The following is a 23,512-nucleotide window of genomic DNA, read 5'->3' as shown; positions in this document are numbered from 1 at the left end:
TGCCTAAATAACAACCACAGGGCTGCGTAAGCAAAGTGTGGGTGCTAGAATGGCCTGCTTCTAGTCCTGGCCTGTCGCCAAATGAGAATTGGTGGCACGTTATAGGCAGTGTTGGGAAAGTTCACTTTCTACATGAACTAGTTCAGTTCATAGTTCACAAATTTTAAAATGAACTAGTTTAGTTCATAGTTCATAATTAAACATTTTGAACTAAGTTTACAGCTCCAAAGAATGAACTAGTTCAGTTCTTTTTTTCAATATGTTGCGAGCTATAATTTTTCTAAATTATTTCAACAACCCATATAGAACCACAGACAGCAATTATTTGATTAGTTTAACGCTGAAACTGTGTCAGATTTCATCTTCATATCCAATTTTTAATCCTTATCCAACCAGGATTTACATTTGCATTGAAGGGACAGCCTTCCCCCATTTGTTGCTTTAACACTTGTTGCTGGCTGAGGTAGGAAATTAAGGTTGAACTTGAAAGTGCAACATTCAAAGTGCAAAACATTTCAACATTATTGAGGCACTTTTAGATTGGTTGGCTTGTTTGCCCAATGAGTCCAATCTGCAATACCGCTCTCGGCCTCTACGCAACTTCGGCGCTCTCACACTTGCCAGGCATAGACAGTAGAAGAAAGCACACGCAGCGATTGACTGGTTGGGCAACCCTGGATACAGGACTGTTAACGGTGTGTTTTTCACCTGGAAGTCTCTAGAAATCTGGCACCTTATTGAACGAAATTAAAAAGAGTGAATGTGCCGTTCACAGACACCAGAATGAACGTTCACCGTATCTTTCATCTTTCATACAGTTCACGTTCACCAAAATGATGAACGAGTTCATGAACTTTCGTTCAATAAACGCGTTCAGACGCAACACTGGTAATAGGGATGTTAGCCGATGCTAATCACTCCACTGACCACACTTTTATGGAGCATGTTCCAGACTGGAAAAGGGTCAAATAACAACTAAATTCACAAGGTGGAACATCAAATAATGTGATATAATAATAAAGGTGAATAGAATTTACAATTAACCCCTTTTTATTTTATTTGCATTTTCCATACTGTCCCAACTACTTAGAAAGGGGATTTTAAATGGAGACAATTGTACAAAAGAGCGGGGGGTTCACCCACTATAGCTGTTCTGCACAGAGGAACTGTTGTGTTGCCTTCCTGTCTAAATAATGGAGGTTCTGGAAGAGTGCTAATTAAAAACTACAGATTATTGTTACTATTACTGCTTAAGCAGTTGAACATCTGCCTGTATTAATTAGCACATGTATTATGTACTTAAAAGATTTGAATTATTTGGACACTGCTGAAGTAATTTTCACGTGTTTCACTAAAATATCTGGAACTGAGGGTAGTCGTTATGGCAGTTAGATGATTTCTGCTCTAGTGTCCAATCATTACATATTAACAAAGTACCACTAAGCCTCTAATGTGTCTTGACGCAATTTTATTGTCTTGGCTCTATATAAATCAAATTGAATTAATGTATTTCATTACTCTTTTCCTTTTATTGCAAGTTATTTCCAAAATTCTTTGTATGATTAAACAAAATATATATTGCCAGTAAGAGGAATATCCATGTCAGCTAATTCCATAACTGACAAACACAAATCTTTTGGGCCTTGAAACCACATATTACTTACAATACAACACTACAGCATTAAAAAAGCAACAACATGTGAACTGGTGAAGAAAAGGTTCCTCGTAGAAACAAAAATAATGGTCCATGATATTCTTTTCAACTGATATTCTTTTTCAGTCATGAAGTCCACAAATGATTTGCCAACTTGAGGATTAAAACTTCTTTCCAAATTTCCCTTTTTTGTCAAATTTGGATTTGTTCTTCTTTTGCTTCTTTCCGTGTAACTCCTCTTTCTGATTTAGCTCCTCAGGCTGCTTCCTTTTCTGGTCACTGGAGGGAGAAAAAAAAGAAGAAAAGACTGTAGTTGCTTGTATCAACAAAAATGTCAGCAACTCCAAGAACCCTTGAGGACGAAGTTGAGCCATTTCAGTGCTGCTTCTCTGCGTATTACCAGACAGCCTATGAGCTTCTATGCGTATTACCAGAGAGCCTATGAACTTCTATACGTATTACCAGACAACCTATGAGCTGCTCTGCGTATTACCAGAGAACCTATTAGCTGCTCTGCGTATTACCAGACAGCCTATGAGCTTCTATGCGTATTACCAGACAGCCTATATGAGCTGCTCTGCGTATTACCAGACAGCCTATGAGTTCCTGTGCTTACTACCAGACAGCCTATTAGCTGCTCTGCGTATTACTAGACAGCCTATGAGCTTCTATGCGTATTACCAGACAGCCTATATGAGCTGCTCTGCGTATTACCAGACAGCCTATGAGTTCCTGTGCTTACTACCAGACAGCCTATTAGCTGCTCTGCGTATTACCAGACAGCCTATGAACTTCTATGCGTATTACCAGACAGCCTATATGAGCTGCTCTGCGTATTACCAGACAGCCTATGAGTTCCTGTGCTTACTACCAGACAGCCTATGAGCTGCTCTGAGTATTACCAGACAGCCTATGAGCTGCGCTGAGCTGAGGTGTTCCATTCTTACCTTTTGATACTGATAATGGCCGATTTACCCGCCGTCTTCAATACCTGGTTCCATTCTTCATCATCTCCACGTATCATGTACCTATGGAGTAGAATAGTTTTTGAAGACTTAATACACAAGTGTACCGTTACAACAAAAGCATCACTTTAATATATAGTACTTACACCAGTGACAATTGTGATTGTCTTTGGTTTTTGAAATTTGATTTTCCATGTTACATTACTTATCATACGCCTTGCCCCATGTGAAAAACACTCACTGTGTAAGATCCATGGTCTTTATTTTCTCCAAGTCTTGTTTCTGCCTCTCCTGAATCTCTGTTGCTGCTTCATCCTAATGGACAAAACAGAAATGTCATTTACACAGACGGCTAAAATTAATGAAAATCACTTTGTCCTCTTGCTTTTAGCTGATCTGTGTTAAATATTTAAAACAATGTAAACATTATACTAAATATTTTACACTCTCTCATTGTGGATTTGATATCTAACCAGTTCTGACAAAGGGTCTTACCAAGTCTTCATATCGGACCAGTTCTGTCTAAGGGTCTAACCAAGTCTTCATATCGGACCAGTTCTGTCTAAGGGTCTTACCAAGTCTTCATTCAGGGTTCGGGTAGTTGGCTCCATTGTAATATCTTTTGCAGCAACCATCTCCGCTTCAACGGCTTTCTCCTGGATGCTGCTGTAGAACTGTAATGTGGAATAGATTAAGATAGTCACGTTAAAATATGTAATTATGAGAGCTGGATCTCAATGCAATTACAAAGAATTTAATTTTAAAGTGGCAGTTAGTCAGGAGTTCTTGTCTAAAATGGTAGAAATCCATATATTGTCACATTAAACTGTGATTCAAGCAAACGTCCTCCTTACTGACAATGAACGGGTCATAATTGTGCACTTGATCTCACCTGCACCACCTTACGAATGAGACGGTTAAACAGACCCAAGAGCTGGGAACCTGGCAACTCGATCTCCTTCTCCAAATCATCCACAGACTTGTGCTGTAGGCCAATACCCAGCAGCAGAGCCTAGACACACACACACACACACACACATTCATAGTTAAGGGAAAATAGCAAAGGGGAAATGGCAAAAAGATCTTTGAAATAGTTTAACCTCCAACTCACACACTGAGCGGCAGAGAGGGACACAGTCCCCAGCTTTTTGAGGAAGTACATGCGGGCTACGGACGGGATCATGTCCATGATGAGATGGTAATCCACCATGCTCCCGGAGTACATCTCCAGGCGCTTCAGGTCGTACGGACTGAAGAGGGCACTCAGCTCTGCACTGGTGAGGGCTACAGACATCAGCCAGTTAGCGTTAGCCAAAAACATTGACAAAGAGCAGGTGATGGGTGATGAGAGAGCGCATGACGGACACATACCTGACTGACCGTCCTCTTTGGCATTCTTATTTTGCAAGATGTTAAGGGCCAGGCTGGGGGAGAAGTTCCTGAACTGATAAGACAGCAGTGACAGGAAACGCTTTCGGAAATCTACAAAAAGTAGAGATAGAGGAAGATAATGAATGCTTATATGTCAGAAATATATATGTGTGTGTGTGTAAGTATGTGGTTTAAGTAGTAGCAGCAGTGGTAATAGCAGCGGCAAACTTCACCTTTCCAGAAGGCTGAGAGCCACTGGCCCTGCTCAGGAGACTCGTCTGTGTTCAGCTCCTTCAGCATAACGCAGGAGTGCTCCCCCGTCAGGTCATTCTGGGAATCACAACAAAGGTGCATCACATCAGCTCTAACACTTATGACACTCTAACACTTATTCACCATAATGAGAATTTCTTTGGTTCAGTCCAGGACAAATATCTATCCCAAAAACCATTCATGCTGTAGTCTGTGCTGCTGCTGTTATGACTCAGGAAAGCCACTTTTCAAATATGCGTGGGTAAGAAAACCCCCAAACTCTGTTACATGTCAGAGTTATTGATGTAGACCCATGCTTACCTGTGTCTGTCTCAGATAAACAGGAACAAATCCGGCTTTCTTCCAGAATCTGCAAGCGGAACAGTGACATTCGTGAGATGATGACATTCATGAAAAACGAAGGCAAAGAAAGCCCACGGCTCAGTGAAGAGCCTGCTGTCTGTACCCCCGCTGTGTCACTCACTTCAGCAGTTGAGAGGTAAGGCCGTAGGACACCCCCAGGTAGTCCAGGCGCTCCGCTGGCCTTTCACTCAGCTTCAGCAGCAGGGGGGGCAGATTCTTCCGTGGGGAAACCACCTCCTCTAAGAGGCTGACAGCCTGTGTGAGGGTTTCAAACAATGTTCAACCTTATCATATTATTCCCAAAAGGATTCTGAAGATCTAGGCGTGTGTGTGTGAGGTATACAATACCTCACTGCTGATGGACGTGATCTGACTACTGGTGGTGCTCTCCTTTTCATCCAGCAGGGGGAACTGTCCCTCGTAATACTGCTGCAGCAGCTGCAGAGCACGTGACCCATAGCCCATCTACACACACACACACACACACACACACACACACACACACACACACACACACACACACACACACACACACACACACACACAGACACAGACACAGACACAGACACAGACACACACACAGTAGGCAGTCAGAGAATGCTAATTAGGACTGTATGGGGAATCCTGCTCTAAAGTCCAGGCACAGACCCATCATGTTAACCCAGGCCAGACTGGAGCAGGCCCATTCCATGGCCAGTAAATACGGCTTACCCCCTGATAGTCTGGGTTTACAGCAATCCGCACCACTCTGCCTCCAGAGAGGCCGCCAAACTCTGGGTCTTGGAACTGGCGACAAAAGGTAAGGCACACAAAAAAAGATCAGACAAAAATCATTCATTTCAACCATTTCCATGAATATATTCATTATGCCATTCATGTGTCATTCTTTTAGAGCAGGGTCTTTTCATCAGTATTCTCTCACCAACTTTGGGAGGTTTTTTTTTAAATGCATTACCTGCTCTGACACGGTCCACGGAATCAGGTCACCAGAGGCTTTCTTCCCGCGAGAGAGGCTGTTCAGAATGGACTGCTTGGATATCTCTCCCTCCAGACACACCTGTGGTACAATAGACGGGAGAGTCAGTGCACTCCTCGGAGCCAGTCAAGTTCCCATGCCTGCGCGCCGAAGGCAGCCAAAGCCGACCCTGAAACCTCACCTGCACCACCGCCAAGACTTCTGGCAAGGAGTTCTGAGTTGGAGGAACAGGAGGCAGCAGGCAGAAGAGGTGGTGGGCTGGGGCATCTGAAAGCATCTGGAGATCGTTTGGTGAATTCTGGGGGAAGAAAAAGTTTCATGGATTAGTAATGCTATAGCTGAAGTAAGTTTCCAAGCCTAGGACATGTTGAGTCCCACCCCTTCACATCAATGTGCATTACACAAACTAGGCTGGCAAGCAGGGAGACTTTTCAAAGTTGCCTGGATGAGCAGCTTCCACTGGAATAAAACCAATTACTACACCTGCACCTGTATGACTGACATAGTAACATAGACTCCAAGGCCTTCTCACCTTGTAGTGGGATGCGACATAGAGAGCCATTAATCTCTGTAAGAAGGACTCTGATGCTTTATGGTAGCAAAATAAAGTGTCTCTGTTCACATAATACCTGCAAAAGAGCTGTTAAGGAAAACTACACCAAGGACACCTCTGGAATGATGGAGACTACTTCAACTCAAAGAACCCATATGGAACACAAAAGCTAACAACAACGAACAGCACTGCTGATGGGGAGCTTCCGGCAGTATTCATCGCTATATATAGATATTTAGCAGACGGAACAGACTGAAGGATACAGATCACAGGTCTGAGGCAGCGGGCAGCCCGATATGATGCGCGGAATGGTCAGGCAGTCCAGGCATAGCAGCTCGTTCAGCCACTTCTCCACGGGGTCACCGGGCGCGTAACGAATGGACTCCTGCAGCGAGACCTCATGCAGCGTACGGGCTGTGAGATACAATCATGAACATGGCATGAAAATCAATCTGTTCCAGTTCCGGGAACAACCCAACTATATACACCTCAAAGCCCAGGCAAAGCTATGGTGGATTATAGGTGTGTTCTAGAACATCTGTCAGTGAACGGTACAAATCATTTGTGAGTCTTGACTGAACATGGACTGCAATCAAACTGTAGTTCAAATCACCTCTAGTGGCTGCAGAAATGGCAGGGTTACCACAGAATGCTCAACCAACCACGCTGTGAATGAAATTCCTAGAAAAGTGACTGAATACTATAGTAAACTTCAGTCATGAATAAATAACAGATTTTTTATTTTTATTTTGCCCCTTATTTCTAAAATACCAACACACTTACACACTAGCTTACGGCAGCATTCTGCCATTTTAAAAAGCGTGGGCAATCCTACAGCAGCTGGTGAATGTGGGCTGGAAGGGATCTGGTGTTTCCTGCGATGTGAGCGTCCAGTGCTGGGTTACCTGCTGCCAGTCTGGCGGTGTTGGTGCTCCTGTTTTCTGCCGTGAGGCTCAGCTGACTCTCTGCACTCTGCTGCCTCAGCTGCGAGATCAGCTTCAGTGAGAGGGAACGGCCAGTGCCTTCATACCTGCAGGGCGGACACAGGGAGGCGGGCCAAACATGAAAGGGAGAAAGTAGAAAGAGAGAGGAAGAACGCAAGATGGGTAAGGGGTTAAAACAGCGGGGAAGATGAGGGTGAGCGGTGAGATGGGGGACACGGGAACAGTAAAAGAAGCAGTACAGGACAATATGAGAGCCAAAGAGGCAGAGGAGGAAAGGGGAAAAGAAGGAGAGAGAGTGTATGGGTGGTGGGGATTAGTGTAGACACACAGACGCCTACAGACCCGTTGATGGTGGAGGCCATGAAGATGAGGTAGGGCCCCAGCAGCTTCTTGACCAGGGGCAGTGGGATGGCTGCAGCCTCGTCAATCACCAGCAGCTCTGCCTGGCCTAGTTTCACTGCATCCGCTGGGTGGATGTACTGTGGGCAAGAGAGCTGGGCTTTAAAAACATGTGCTCTCTCCTCAAACGTGCAAAAATTAAACAGTTGGATCTGATAAGAGCTGGGTGAAAAACTTTAATGGCTATTGTGGATGACATTTGGCCTTCTTAACCCGCCATAAGAAACAAAAACAGCTAACAACAACTTAAAAGGTCTTCAAAAGATAACCCTGAAAACAAAAGATGGACTACACAATTTATTCTCTCACTTTTTGAGCGTATGTTTGAGACAATCGAGGACCTGCTTCATCATTTCATAATTAGATAGATAGATGGATGGATACTTTATTAATCCCGAGGGAAATATAGCTCATGCATAATGCCTAATGCCATAACAGTTTACAAGAATAGTAATCAAATCAGAATGTAATGACATGACGAGTCAAAAAATGAATAATGTGTAGCTCAGTGCCAGATGAGATCCACCAACACAGTTTCAAATAAAAAGTGGTCCACTTTACCTGAATAGTCTGTCTGTGCTCCTTGAAGATGTTGACACGGACCACAGCTTTATTGAACTCCGGATTGAGGGACTGAATGATTTCATAGTCCAAATGTTCCTATAAAGTCAAAGAAGCATTATGGAGTAGTGTGTAAAATAAGTATAAGAAGTATTCAGAAACCTTGCAAACACCACCACCATCTTAATTAGCACTGATAAAAGCTTGCTCATAGGCAAACTGGCATCTTTTGCCGATATTGTTCGCCATATTGTGCCGACGGCTTTTCTTATGTTTTCATGGTGTGTTCCAACCCGAACCACAGAACTACATCGTGCATAGCCTGGACGGATAGTGTGAATGACAAGTGTGTTTATCTGTCCTTCACATGACCATATTCCATCTAAATGAATTTGATGATACTAAATGTAGTTGCTCAGAAATAAATACAAAATAAATTAAAAAAATTTTTTTTTTAAAAAAACAGACAAAAAGTGGCAAATTGTTGCATAGTATTGCTTTAAAGAAAACATATTTTGAACTGGGCATACAGGAAAAATCAATACATATTGTAAAACAAACTGGTTACCGCCCCATCCAAAACCCTATTATCTAAACATGAAAACAAAAACACCCTTAAAGATTACCTGATACTGGAGAGCATCAAAGCCTTTGAAGATGAACTCAAACAGTGTGTTCAAGTTGTCAGGGCTTGGGGATGTCACAAAAATATTGGAGTAACTGATGAGAAGGAAAAAAGAAGAAGATAATTGGTTACAGTGAAACAGTAGGCAGGGACATTAACTCAGTTAGTGTCACAAAGTCATGAGGGGTTTGTACATCCTGCATGTAATACCACTGAGCCATACTGAGAGGAGTGCTGTGTGAAGTCTCTTAAGCGGAGTATGAAGAGTATAAAGAGTATGAAGAGTACCCAAAGGCCACCGCTCCGGCCACAGCCATTCCAAGAGCGGCTGATTTGCCCCGACCTCGAGCAGCAGTAAGGGCCACTGTGCTGCGGAGGGTCTTCTCTGAGATGGCCTCAATGAACTTCAACACGGCCTTGGCCTATGAAGAAAACACATCCCGATGAATTTACTCTAACAATGTTCAATAGAACTAAATTATTATCTAGTCATATCAGCATACAAATCATATGAAGTTACGTATTACAATAAGTCCAAATAAGGGCACAGCTATAGTTTGTGTCTTCCAAATAAACATTTGGATTTCTTGTCTGAAATGTTAGTAGCTGAACTGCCTGACCTGGTCCATGGTCTTACAGCAGTCCACAAGCACCCCCACAGGCTGGGTGTCCTGAAGAGACTCCTTTAGGTCTTTCAGTTCTTGTTCCCGCGGCGACGGAGGGGCATCCTGCACAGAGAAACACCACACTTTCAGACATCTCCTTCAAACCTTTTCTGTTTAAGATTTCCTTTAAATCTCTTTCAAACCTTTTCTGTTAAAGAGTTCCTAAACCAATCAAACTGGTAATTCCATGTCAAATCACCAGATTTTTAGAAAGATTTCCAAACTGCCCATCTTGAATTTATTTAATTCTTTATGTAAATAATTGTACCCAACAACTAGTGTGCAAAATTTTCGTCTTGTATCTTTCTGAAATATGGAGGCTTTAAAAAGGGGATGTGGCCTTAATTCTACTGCAAAAATTGAGTGTTGCTAAAAAAACCCTCCATATTAAAAGTAAAAAAAGTTCCATATGTTATTAATTTTGAACTTTATATTAATACAGTAAAGCAATCCCTGAAAATGTCAAGCATCTTGCATGAATAGTTCAAAAGTAATGACTTTTGGAAATTGTGTAGCAACACAAGCCATGCTCTCTCACATACTAAAGAAGAATTTTGCATACTAATTGTTAAGTGCAAAGACATTATTTGCATAAAGTATTAAGCTAATCCAAGATGGTCAGTTGGGAGGCCTGTTGATCTCAGATGGAATGACATTATAATATTGCAGACGGGTCATGAACCAAGACCAAGGTCAGCTCATGGCAGACCTCAAGTAGAAACTTGCTATATGGCTGTACTGAGAGATCCTGTGAGAGCTTACCTGATTTTTTGGTGGAAGTGCTTTAATGTTGACAATGTGGGTGGAGATCGGCAAAATGTTGAGTTGGTCATCAATGGCCACACATGTCTGACACGACACCAGTGACAAGATAAACCTGCATGGAGACATTGGAAGGGAGAGATCATATTGTATGTATTTTGACACGGAATTCTACTGACTGGTTGTCACAGAAACAGTTTGTCTTAACTTATAGTTCATACCAATGTGTCAGATAATATAAAACTTTTTTTGTTTTCGGTTACACTTTTTGATCCCAACACAATTGAGATCACAAGAACACAAATAACAAAAAACACAATTAATAGAACTAGATGATACTTAGATTATTTATCACCATGATTACTGTTAGTTGTGTTTTCCAGATGTTTTAGATTAATGCTGACTGACACTCTAGATTCTAGTGTCAATCTAAAACATCTGTCTTCGAGCTGAATCAACCCTTACAACAGCATGTCCCTCACCTCTCATTGAATCTCCCCACCACATCTTGATGAGCCTCTGTCCTGTAGCGGGAATGGACATCCTAAGGAAAACCCACAGAACAGCACTTAGACATGGCACAGTAAAGTGTTACTGAGACACTGATGGAAGAACACAACATCTATCTCTGTAGAGATGGATTTCAGAGGTTGAGATGTACTGTAGGGTCTACACAAGCATCATGCTGTAGTGACTACAGAACTTAAAATGTGGTGCAAGTGGTCAACCCTTTTTCTCTCACAGTTTCACATGGAATGCAACCACGATACCATGCAGCTTACCATTGACATTGTGTAAAGCTGCTTCAGTGAGTTCATAGTCCTCAGAAGAATGACAACAATACCACCGCCCTCTACTGTTTCAACAGTTCTGGCTAAGAGATTGGGTGTGAGGGCCTCAAAGTCCTGCAGGGGAAAGAAGAGAACATAAGAAACACTGAAGAGATGATACAAGGGCCTATACGGAAAGCAACACACCAGAGACAAAGACATACCTGCAAGACACACATGCCATAAGTGTTGCCCAGAATCTTATGCGTCTCATTGTAGTAGCAGTAACGGATGTTGGTTGCAGCAACAAAAAGCTCAAAAGGATCATCCTGATTCAAGTTCAGTGTTCCAGTCTTAATCTTCTTCTGTAGCTGCCGCATGCGCTTCTTGCGGTTACTGTAAAGAAATTAGCACACGTTGAAAATCTGACCTAAAGCAAGTTCTAACATACAACACTACAGTTCCTCACTCTAGCTAATGCAAAGTTGGTGAGGTATACACCAAAACCAGTCACACATACCAAATCTATTATGCTTTAATGCAGTCAATCAGTTTGAAAGTAAAGTTAATTTTAGACACTATCCATACCTGCTGAATCCGAGTTCCTTCTTATAACACCACAACACCGACGGCCTTGCCCGCACAGTCGCTTTTGACAACATGTGATGCAAAATGACAACCTAAACACAGACGACACGATATCCCGATGTGACTCATGTAACAGTTAGCAATGTACTGAATTGACAAATTGAACTGTTGCTGAATATCACAAATGTAACTGTACCTGGTCTCTACCGTGGTCACCGACAATGACAAACATTGTACGATGTTTTTCCAAAACTCCATTTTCAATCTGGACTCGAATGCGATTGTCCACCTTTTTCCGAAACGTTGCCATGATGAATGAATTCCTCGTAGATGTACTCTTTACCTACGAAGAATAGGCATTATTATGAAATAACACATTTGACTTAAAGTTACACTATAGCTAATTCGGATGGTATACATCAATGTAAAAGTTATAGCTTGGAATTTACAGCAACTGACGTTATGCATCTTAACAAAGTTAGCAGCTAGCAGCGATAGGTAAAGTATAGACTCTAGCTTGTAAGTAAAGTAACTAATGCACAACTCAAACACTGTGATTTTCACACATCCCGTAACGCCCTGTTTAATAGTGAACATAAACCGTGGGACATTGTTGATTACCTTAGCAAATAAGGATACACCACCATGCTTGTTTTCACGTGGGTACAAGTCGCCAGGAGAGCAAAACGTGAATTTCCGTTTCTTTGGCACTATGGGCGTGTCTCAGAGACACACTTCCGGTGCGACTATGTCGCAGCAGCATTGTATTGGATGAAATGAAAAAGTCTACCAATCACATTCTCTGATCACAACAGGAAGAAAGGCAGAGTTCCTTTAAATTTACCAGACCCCGCCAGGTCCTTGTACAGTACTGTTTATCGTGTCTGTAAATTACTTTTGCAACATCTGTTTGCGTGTGAATCAAGTGCCAAGTCATCCAAAGACCATTTTCGATTCAAATTGGTCGCTGCACGAGAAACCCATAAACGACCTAGTCGTTAATTTAGGTATCACTTTGTCTGCAACCCGAATTTGTTAGAAGTACAATACTTTTAATTGAGATGCGGGAACGACTTTTGCCCCGTTCTAAGAAATGGACCGAGGAGGAGAAACCGAACATGCAGGTGGTAGGAAGAGAGAAGTTAAGCGACGGATGAACATAGTCAAGCGAAAAAGGAGAATGTCGGATAATGAACCCACGGCTTCAACAGGAATGCATCAGCTGTGAACTTTGCTGTGAAGAAACCAAGGCTATCTCCTGAGACGCCCATGCGGCACAGTCAAACAGGTAGGCCTAGGATCTTGACGGTTGTGTTTCTGTTCTAGAAGCATTTAGGACTTTTTACGAGAAATGTCAACAAATGTAGGCTTAATGAAACGCTGCACAACGTACACCGATATATATATATAGTATATTTTTAAGGCTTTTTGACTCAAAATGTTTTGACATTGATGATGAAATATAACATGCATTATTGTTGTCCAGTATTCCTGTTGATATTTCCTGTGTCCGTTTTCCTAGACAGTTTTTCATATTACATAGGACAGGGTTGATATAAGATAGCACTCAGTTTGCCTTATCTTGAAGTAATGAATAAATAAAGCTTAATGGTATTCAAACCTGTTTTTCCCTAAATAGAAATAGAAAATGGCACTCTGGTAATATTCTATTGCCTGTATGCCTACTTACTGATAACACCTTCATTTCTTCTTCCACATAATTATTCCTAATCCATGTGATGGAAGCTGGAAGTATGTATTTTAAGCAAGCACGGCAGGGATTGTGGAGAACATTTTAAGGGAGAACTGGAGAAGTGCTGCCAATCTGATTGCAAGGTGTGGTGGTGAACTTACTAAAGACAGGATGGATAACTTCAAAATATAGCGTAAGAGAGACTGTGCATCCCAAACAAGGGTTTTATCCTGTGGCAGACACAAGCAGATGATTTGAATGCCTTTTAATTTGAAGAATTAGTCAGACCTCCAACGTCTGTCACACTTTATGTTATTTATCTTTTTAGCTGATCACCAAAACAAAAGGAGCTGTCACACACCTGCAGCCAACCGCCTCCACTACCATCAAAGATCGAAGTCTTCTTGGGTTCCACTGATGGTGACTACAGAGGCAGAAAAACTGCAGGAGACCCGAATGGTGACAGAGAAACTGGCACTGTGGAAGGAGAAACAGATTGAGTAAGAGGATGCTGCATAAAGGAGTCACAGACTCTTTTGAAAGGCTGCTATTGATGAGTTGAGCAAGAGCAGCTTATGGCTGAAAAGGAGGTTTAGTCTGGCAATCCCAGGGTATCCTCATCTTAGTTTCTTCAGGAACATACATTTGTTACAGAAATAAAGCCATAAGCAGGCCATTTCATGTTTCTTCTCAGGTGTGTGTCAGTGCTACACTTTACATTTTCTGTTATGGTACAGTAGTAAGCTTTTCTACATCCTGGAGTTCATAGCCTCTGGCCAATAAACAAACAAAGTTGCACTTCTATCTTTCCTCACAACACTTCTGATATGATTCTATGGGGCAGGCATGTCTGCCACATTGGAAGTATCCAAAACGGAATGTACACTGAACACGTATGTACATTATGCGCAGTCATGCAGGCAGTGACCGTAGACACGAACATCCTTCGTGTTGTTGGAAGCCCTTTTACTGACAGTTTGCAGGCAGAGAAGCGATGTGGTTTTCCTCAACGATAATTAAAGAAACCTTTGTGAAAGCACGTGTGTTCATCTGCAGTTGTAGTTGTTTCCCTGCTTGCCCTGCTGTTAAATGTTTTTTTAAGATGCCCCCTCCTTTTGCTTTGGTATTTTCATTATGATACACAATGCATAAATGCGCTATATGTTGAATAATTAAACATAAGAGTTGTGTTCTCCAGACATGCAAAAATATAGAACGCAGTTATGAGAAGGGGTGTATTCAGCAAGCACACAGAAAATTGGTTAGAAATTAAGCTTTTGTATATTTTCTATATAAAGTATTTTCATTTTTTAATATAACAAAAAAATGCAGTTAATCATTGGGAGTTGTAGCCAATCTGGTAGCCTATTATGAGTTGTTGTCCATTTTGTTAGTCCCTGGCTTTGGTCGCTTCCATTCCGCAAGCTCAGGTGCAGGTTCATCAGAGACGTCGAACTCCACGTGGGGAGGGTGCGGAAACAGACCCGGGTGGCAGAAGGTCTCTGTGATCGTAACCCGGCCGTCAGCCTGCACTTCCTCATGCAACCGAGGGCAGTAGAGCCTCTCCCAGAGGCGCTGCTTGATGGCACGGCCCAGGTCAAGACTGTAGCGGCGCGGGTTGCCGGAGGCTGTAAGAAGCATGGGATCCACCACGGAATGATAAACGCTCTGATACTCCTCGACAGTCAGGCCATGGATCCGTAGGGGCTCCTCAGCAGAGCTAGTGCCTGGGGTGGTTTGAGGAGGAGCTGGGAGGTGAGCAAGCTCTGGGAGAGCCCATGTCATTTTGATGGCCTTATCCTTTGGCTGTGGCACACTTCCCCACTTTTTCTTCTCTGAAATCTTAGGGGATAAGGGCAAATGAAATGCAACGTGACTGTACATTTTGTACTACCAAGGTGGTAAATGCTTCCCTATCATTTTACTCTATGCATTAATTTACTGGTAATCGTAACTTGGTGATATATGTTCAAAATCTATTTATTATACACAGTAGATCTATTTACTATGTACAAATTTAAATGTATAGTAAGGAAAGAAAAACAGGAAATTAACTCACCATAGAATGAAGCGATGTGCTCGCTGGCTGAGTGAGGACAGGAGTGCCATCAGTGGGTGCCATATTTTTGGTCTCCAGATGGCCAAATGTTTCTCCTCTCCCTGCCTCCGACGGGACTTGCCTGTGGCCAACTGCAGAGCACCTTTTCCTCTTGATCTTCCTAGAGGAAAACACAGGGCGGTGGGCTGAAGATGGTGGTCTAAGTCTGGTCACCAAAGGTCTTCGAGAAATTGTCAGATCGCCCTCAGCTTGTGTTTTTTCAATGAACGCTTTACGAGGTTGTGACACTTTCCTTCCTCTCCTCACTTTGACCTCATGGCATACTGTTACAGCAGAGACAATAGACTCCGAGGTTTCCTTTGCATCATTTGTTGGAGTTGGTGGGGGGACTGCAGAAATCTAGGGAATGAAGTAGTCATTATTGTTCATTTTAGAGCAATGTGGTAAAGACGTTGGGTAGACACTTATATTAACTTATACCTAACATCACATTAATAGCCTATGCATCTGGAGGGAACCATAGTGAAATGTGGACTATGTGTGGGAGTGAATCATTACAACATTAATGCCATTTCTACAGTAATGACAACATTTCTTATCCAATATAAATGCCCCTTGAAGGCTTAAAGTAGGATTGATGGCTAAATGTACAGGACATGCAGAAGTTAGGGGTGGGTCTTAAAGCAAAAGTCAAAAAATGGTAGGCATTCATGCTTCTAGTCCAGTTTCAAAAGATTGTGTGCAGACTGTAATTACTTCGAGCAGCTGGCCTGATTTCCTCTCAGTCTGTAGATCTTCACTGCATGTCTGTTTTTCTCCATCCTCCCTGTGGCCAGCCAAGCACTTGGGTTGCTCAATTATCGTTGTAGGGCCATAGTGATCATCAAAGTTATGCTTCACACAATCCTGTAAATACAAATGGGTGTTGACAGAAAGCAGGCATGCAGAAAACACCTGAAATTACATTTGTTTTCTTTTAAACCTGTTGAGATTTTGCATCAAAGCCTTCAAACAAAGGTTGTATTGTCACCCAGTATCATGGATATCCTTACCTTTTCCATACTGTTCACAGATTATTGAAAAATCTTTTCTCCTTTATGTAAATCTTGTTTGTTATTCTGATGTTATTTTCATTGTATTTATTTGAGATTGGTTGCAGTGGTTGTCATGGCCAAAGGTTCTATAGAAGTTTATTGAGAATGGTAATAGAATTTAGAATTGTCCTGCACCAGGTAGGTTATTCAACCACCAAAGAACCACAAAACGAAATGTCCAGATAAGGTGAAACCTGGGGGGGACTGATGGTGGAGGTGGAGGGTTTAGGAGATTCTTGATTCTAGAAAAAAGTTTCCAACTGTGTGGCATTGTCAACATTTTCCCTGTAGAATTTTTAGCAGCTGTGACTGTGGAAGAAAATAGACGGATAGTTATCAAGATCATTGGCTTGTCTGGACTTACAACAACTACTGCTGCGAATCCTCGCTCTCTAGGAACAAAAACATTGCAAAAAAAGGAACATTGCAAAAAAAGCCTGAATTAAAGACAGATGGAATTTCTACTTACACACCTGGAGAAGCCGCGCAGCACCTTGAGAGTCATGTTCTTTGACTTCTCCAGCGCTTTCAACACCATCCAGCCACCCTGGCTAGCTGAGAAGCTCTCAGTGATGCAGGTGGACCATGGCCTGGTGGCCTGTATCACAGACTACCTCACCAGCAGACCGCAATACATGAGACTGCAGGGCAGCCTGTCGGATGTGCTGGTGAGCAGCACCGGCGCCCCCCAAGGAACTGTGCTGTCACCTTTCCTGTTCACCCTCTACACCTCCGACTTCCGCTTCAATTCAAGTACATGCCACCTACATACACCTACGACAACGAGGTGGAGTACAGAGCTCTGGTGGAGAGTTTTGTAGGGTGGTGTGACACCAATCACCTTCAGCTCAACATCAGAAACACCAAAGAGCTGGTGGTGGACTACCGGCGGAGCAAGAAGAGGGCCCCAACTCCTATCACCATCCGAGGGGAGGAGGTGGAGGTGGTGGACAACTACAAGTTCCTGGGTGTACATATAAACAACAAACTGGACTGGACTGACAACACTGAGGCCCTTTACAGGAAGGGGCAGAGCAAGTTGTTCTTCCTGAGGCGGCTCAGGTCCTTTAAAGTATGCGATAGGCTGCTGCAGATGTTCTACCAGTCTGTAGTAGCCAGTGTCCTCTTCTTTGGCGTGGCGTGGTGTGTTGGGGGGGGGGGGGGGGGTAACATCAACACAAGGGATGCAAATAATTGTGGCACACATGTTTTGGGGGAAAATATTTATTTAATGTCAACAGTTTTTTTTTTCTTTCAATAGTTTTACTTCAATGAAAAGGTAAGATTTTTGTGAATATTTTGAGTGAAAGACCAAGAAGATAAACAGCAAAGACATATTTGTTTATAGCATGTTTTGCTCATATTCACTAGGGGTGCCAATAATTGTGGAGGGCACTGTATATACTTGATTCCTACTACCTTGCTGCTATAACACCTGAATTCCACTCAAGGGATTAGTAAAAGTTTATCTTATCTTATAATAACATTTGTTCTCATGAAGTAAAAATGTGATTTACTCAGGCAATACTTCCTTTGTAATTTTGCAATAAATGACGTAGATAAATAGTAAGATAATTAAGCAATATAGTACGAGTGCGAGTGGGGTAGGTAAGGGATATTCCCACGGGTGGTGTTCGGCCGTAGCCACCATTATACTATCTATCTAGCTACTAGCTATCTAAGTAATGCTAATGATAGCCAATTAAGGCTAAGGTTAGAAAAGTGTCCGGTTTATTTATACTTTTCAAGGTGCTGCGCAACCACATTGTGCAGGCCACGCACGACGCTCGGGGACACAGAGAGGTCAACCAATCCTGTGTTCCGTGGGCTGCGCGTGGGGTTCACATGCACAGAAGGTGACAAGACGGTTTTCAGTTCCCCCAAGACAGTTTCACGGCTCCCTCAGCTTGCAATGATAAATGCAACAATTTGTTACTTTTTGAGGTATGCTGTTTTAGGCAACTATTTTTGGGCGCATCTTCAGATCTATTTTGATGGTGTGGTTATGTACCATCTATAAACCTTATGTAGTTCAGTGGTCCAGAACAGAACAGAACACCTCACGGAAATGTAAGAAAAGCTTTCACTGCACAAAATTGCCTATTATATCACTTATTTATATCCAGGCTTGGGGAATAACGGAATACATGGAAAGGCGTTAAGTAATTATGATACAAAAAAAAGACGTTATTAGATTATAGATACTGCAAAATTTCAGATTATTAACAGGATTATACAATTCAAATAGTATAATGTTCTTAATGTTTAAATCTATCATCCACACGCCCACTTTACAACACTTCACCAGAAGTCCATATGATGACATTGACTTAAAAGCTTTCTCTGGCTGGAAATATTGACACTATTTTGTCTTCAAAGCTGAAAGTGGGAAGAACAGTGCAGTGCATCTTCTGTTAACGAAGGACTCCACGTCAAATTTAATGAAACATTTACAGGTAAGACCAGCACTGTTTACGTTTAGTCTACATCCAGTTAGCTAAGGTTAATACATTGGTTAGCTAACCTGTAAGTATTGCTTGCCTAGCCTGGATACCAGACCGAACTTAGCCCCGCCCACAATGTTTTTGGTTGGGAAGTTCGGTCTGGCATTACTCCATTGAGGAGAAATTATCTGCGGCTCGATATCGGCCGTACCAATCAAATTGTTAAGGCGGGCTTTATACGATGATGGACAGATGATCAACAGTAACGTAACCAACCACGTCACCAACACACGAGTTGAATTCGTTTTCAACAAACATGGCTGCCGCTGGAGAGCTGAAATGTATAGATTCGAGTCCATTTAGACATTGACAGTGCATTCATTTTGAAAGAGGAACAGAGAAACGCGATTAAGGCATTTGTCAATCGAAAAGATGTTTTTGCCTTCCTTCCTACGGGATCCGGTAAAAGTGTAATGTATCAGCTGCCCCTGGTCACATACTACGTTGTTCTGATTGGTTGTAGGTAACCAATTGAGCGAAGAGGCATTTTTTCTCCTGGTTCGGTTGAAACACGCCCCATAATCACAGCCCAATGGAGCGATATCAGACTCATATTCTGACTAGAATTATGAGTATGACATCGTCAGGCTATTGCTTGCCTACAAACGTAATGAAAAAGGGGACTGATAACTGGGATGATCGTGTGAGGATAAAACACAAGCGTCTGACCGAAATATATTCGTGGCATTTTAATTTAAGTTTCAGCATGAAGTATGAGTAAAAACAACTGTAGGACCCTCATAAATTCAGGTGATTAATATGAGAGTTTATAAGGTTTCAAGTAAGAGTAAACACCTTCATAGTAAGTTAAAAGAACATATTACTGTGATAATAATGTTTTCATTGGGAAAATGCCTATGAATATGTTCATATTTGTGTGGGGGTTTCTGCCAGTCAGAGAGGTGGCGCTGACAGCCAATTTAATAATTAGATTTTGTTTTTATATGAGTAAAGGGGGGAGAAAGACAAAAAGAGAAGATGGCGGGGCACTGTTAACACTGGATGCATGTTAAATCGAGTGATTTAGAAAAATATAGTTTCTGAGGTTCATAGAAGTGTTTGACATTTGAGTTAGAACGCTTCATGTTTTCCAATGGGACTACCTCTTTATGCAGTAACAAGAATTTCGCCAAAGCCAAATAAAAGTTCGTGAAGCTTGTTAGCAGACTAGGTGCTAGTCATAGCCTACACCAGCCACCATTGTGCTAGCTGGACTTGAACCATCCTTTGCGCGAGATGTGACGGCTGTGCATTCGCTCTGGAGAGGGGAAGATCTTGCGGAAAAGACAACGGATTTCCAGTGAATAACACGGGTAATCGTAAGTGGAATATTAGCCTACACGGCATATTTTGTTTCACTTTGAATTGATTTTCATGAGCTACAACGAAAGCGAGCCAACATGGTTACGGAAAGTGTAGCAACTTTAAAGTTATACTGGCCAGTAGGACATTTGATAGTTTGTTGCTATGTCCACGGGGTTCACTTGCTAATTTTTTTTTGCTCACATGTCATTCTGGGTAAATAGCAGTTAAAGAAACCTGATGCGTCAATAAATATGCCATCCCATGTGGAAACTACGACACCTCCGAAATCGTGGCAGGATCCTCCGCCTTCTGGCTGAACGCGAGCTGGTATGTACATTTGATTGTGATTTTGGCTTACCTTCACAGCCTAGCCTTATGTAGTAGTTGCAATGAGATTCTCAATTATCTTTGTCAAAAGTAGCCTACTTCTTTGCAATCCACATACACACCATATGGAAATATAACATGACAAATCTGTACATGTATGTCCCTAGATTTCAATTAGTTTTAATAATTATCCACTGAAATCATAGGCATCTGCTTGAATTCACACAGTAATAGGCCTACCTTGACTGACTGTACTTTTATACATATTTCTGTTGTAGTTAAGTTTACCCTGATACAGGAGTCAATTAGCAATGGAACACACAGGCATATTAATTGTTGTTACAAACATGCATCAATTCTAATATACATCAGAAAAGGCAATAAAAGACTACAAAACCTCAATGATACAAAATTGTATTGATTAAATGACTTACATATTAATATATTAATGTAATCTTCCCTCCCCATCCCCCCACACTCTAGAGCAGCCACTCAGCCCCAGGCGGCGCAGCCAAATCAATCTCTCGATGCCACTGCTGGCATTGTACTTTGACTTTGATGAAAACATTTAGGAGCACACAAAGAAATTTAGGAGCACAGTGTTTTTTTATTGTATTCGTTTATTAAATGCATTTATTATACGGCTCTTCAGAATGTTCCAAAAAGTTCAGTTGATTTGAATGGGCCATCCCAACGTTCGCCGGTGAATATTTCCTGATATTCACCGCTGCGAAAAGATATTGACCGCTGTCATTGGCAACGGGTTTTTTTGCTTCTAATTCACATCTTTCATATCATTCCGCAAGTAGTCCGGTCATTTAACGTAACAGACTCATTGTAATTTGAAGTCAGCAAGTAATGGGTTGCTACGCAACACCTGAAACTTAAAAGTTCTATTTGCTTGAAGAACTATTTATTTCTTAGCGGAAATCACGAAACGGCAACTAAATCATTAAAAAGAGGTATTTTGGAGGAATGTCTTCTATAGTTTTTGGCAAGTAACCGTATAATAAGCGGGATAATGTATTGTCCGTCGGTCATTATCCAAAAATAAATCCCTTCAGGACGAAATAACACCCCTCCGCTGCGCGTCGGGGTGTTGTTTCGCCCCGTCGGGATTTATTTTTGGATAATGACCTCCGGACAATACATTATCCCTTACATATTTCATGCATATACAGTGCCCTCCACAATTATTGGCACCCTTAGTGAATGTGACCAAAACAGGCTATGAAAAAATATGTCTTTGCTGTTTATCCTCTCGGTCTTTTACTCGAAATATTCACAAAAATCTTACCTTTTCATTGAAGTAAAATTATTGAAAGAATTTTTTTTTTTTGACATCAAATAAAATATTTTTCTCCAAAACATGGGTGCCACAATTATTGGCACCCCTAGAAAATCTTATAATTAAAATCTAACTGAAGTATATTACCAGTCATGTTTTACATTTTTAAGTTCACCTGTTTGATTAGGAACTCTTTAGTGGTCAACCATGACTTCCTGTTTCACTCGGGTATAAATATGAGGTGACACAGGCCAAATACCCTTAGTCATTCTTTAAGATGGGAAAGACAAAAGAACACAGTGTCGAAGTGCGACAAAAAGTTGTTGAGCTGCAGAAATCCGGAAAAGGATATAAGAAAATATCTTAACAGTTGAAAATACCCATTTCCACAATCAGGGCAATAGTTAAAAAGTTCAAAGCGACAGGAGATGTAAGGAATCCGCCTGGAAGAGGACCTATCTGTAAATTGACCCCACGCATCGTGAGGAGGATGGTTCGACTGGCAAAATAATCTCCAAGGATCACAGCTGGAGAATTGCAGAGGTAAATTGAGTCTTGGGTTCAGAAAGTCTCCAGAACTACCATCAGACGCCACCTCCATCACCACAAATTGTTTTGGAGGGTTGCCAGAAAAAAGCCTCTGCTGTCAATCAACAACAAACTAAAGCGCCTACAGTTTGCCAAATGTAAGTCAGACTTTCAATGGGACCGAGTTATATGGTCAGATGAGACCAAAATAAAGCTTTTTGGCAACAAACATCAAAGGTGGGTTTGGCGTAGACAGAAAGATAGCCATACAGAAGAGACCCCCATACCCAATGTGAAGTATGGTGGCGGATCTTTGATGTTGTGGGGCTGTTTTTCTTCCAAAGGCCCTCGACATCTTGTTAGGATACATGGTATCATGGACTCCATCAAATACCAGCAGATATTAAATGAAAACCTAACAGCCTCCTCTAGGAAGCTTAAAATGGGCCGTGGTTGGACCTTCCAGCAGGACAATGATCCGAAGCACACCTCAAAATCAACACAAAAATTGTTCACCGACCACGGAATAAAGGTTTTGCCATGGCCATCACAGTCCCCCGACCTAAACCCCATAGAAAATCTGTCGGAAGAGCTGAAGCCGAGTATAAAAGCGTTGACCTAAGAATCTGAAGGATCTGGAGAGATACTGTATGTAGGAATGGTCTCAGATCCCGTGCCATGTGTTCACCAACCTCATCACGCATTATAGGAGAAGACTCAGAGCTGTTATCTTGGCAAAGGGAGGCTGCTCAAAACATTAAATTAAGGGGTGCCAATAATTGTGGCACACCTGTTTTGGAGAATAATATTTAATGTCAACATTTTTTCTTTCTTTCAATAATTTTACTTCAATGAAAAGGTAAGATTTTTGTGAATATTTTGAGTGAAAGACCAAGAGGATAAACAGCAAAGACATATTTTTTTCATAGCCTGTTTTGGTCACATTCACTAAGGGTGCCAATAATTGTGGAGGGCACTGTACTGCGCCTAAATGCAAACAATATTGGTTGTCCAGCTGCTTTTGTATGCTGGCCGCCTGGAACACTTAGATGTCAGCCAGCGGTTCACAGCAGGAGTTGGACAGAAGGCCCCTCCAGGCTGATCCTCATAAGGTCTTCGGTGGTGGAAACCCCAAGGCAGCTTCTTTTAGTAGTCTTGATTCGATTCTGCGCATAGAAGCCTCGCTCACACTGAGCGGCAGAAATTGGCAGCACCAGAATAATCTCCACCAACTCCAGTATGTTCTAGAGAAAAGATGATACTTTT

At 41.9% G+C, this 23,512-nt stretch overlaps 1 protein-coding gene and 1 long non-coding RNA gene across 2 annotated transcripts; one reads left to right on the top strand and one right to left on the bottom strand.

Annotated features, from left to right (window-relative positions):
* Positions 1 to 1,509: 1,509 nt before the first annotated feature.
* nat10 (N-acetyltransferase 10) lies at positions 1,510 to 12,178 on the bottom strand. The gene is made up of 29 exons (XM_012815633.3): positions 12,070 to 12,178; positions 11,645 to 11,791; positions 11,449 to 11,540; positions 11,085 to 11,256; positions 10,873 to 10,995; positions 10,573 to 10,634; positions 10,091 to 10,205; positions 9,284 to 9,391; positions 8,952 to 9,085; positions 8,665 to 8,758; positions 8,039 to 8,137; positions 7,421 to 7,557; positions 7,040 to 7,164; positions 6,398 to 6,548; positions 6,114 to 6,210; positions 5,763 to 5,879; positions 5,561 to 5,662; positions 5,317 to 5,391; positions 4,954 to 5,070; positions 4,727 to 4,860; positions 4,564 to 4,612; positions 4,224 to 4,320; positions 3,991 to 4,101; positions 3,731 to 3,903; positions 3,512 to 3,631; positions 3,195 to 3,293; positions 2,861 to 2,934; positions 2,602 to 2,682; positions 1,510 to 1,933 (listed from the first exon to the last, which is right to left on the bottom strand). Exons 2-29 carry the CDS (start codon positions 11,756 to 11,758, stop codon positions 1,816 to 1,818), a joined length of 3,090 nt encoding a protein of 1,029 aa, XP_012671087.1. The 5' UTR covers positions 11,759 to 11,791; positions 12,070 to 12,178; the 3' UTR covers positions 1,510 to 1,815.
* Positions 12,179 to 19,629: 7,451 nt separating this feature from the next.
* Positions 19,630 to 21,056, top strand: LOC116219620. Its single transcript, XR_004163256.2, has 3 exons — positions 19,630 to 20,117; positions 20,325 to 20,430; positions 20,914 to 21,056. It is a non-coding gene; the product is annotated as an uncharacterized LOC116219620 (long non-coding RNA).
* Positions 21,057 to 23,512: the final 2,456 nt, after the last annotated feature.

The sequence above is a fragment of the Clupea harengus genome, chromosome 3 (assembly GCF_900700415.2).
Source record: "Clupea harengus chromosome 3, Ch_v2.0.2, whole genome shotgun sequence".
Classification (NCBI taxonomy): Eukaryota; Metazoa; Chordata; class Actinopteri; order Clupeiformes; family Clupeidae; genus Clupea; species Clupea harengus.
This window is presented reverse-complemented; position numbering and strand designations above follow the sequence as displayed.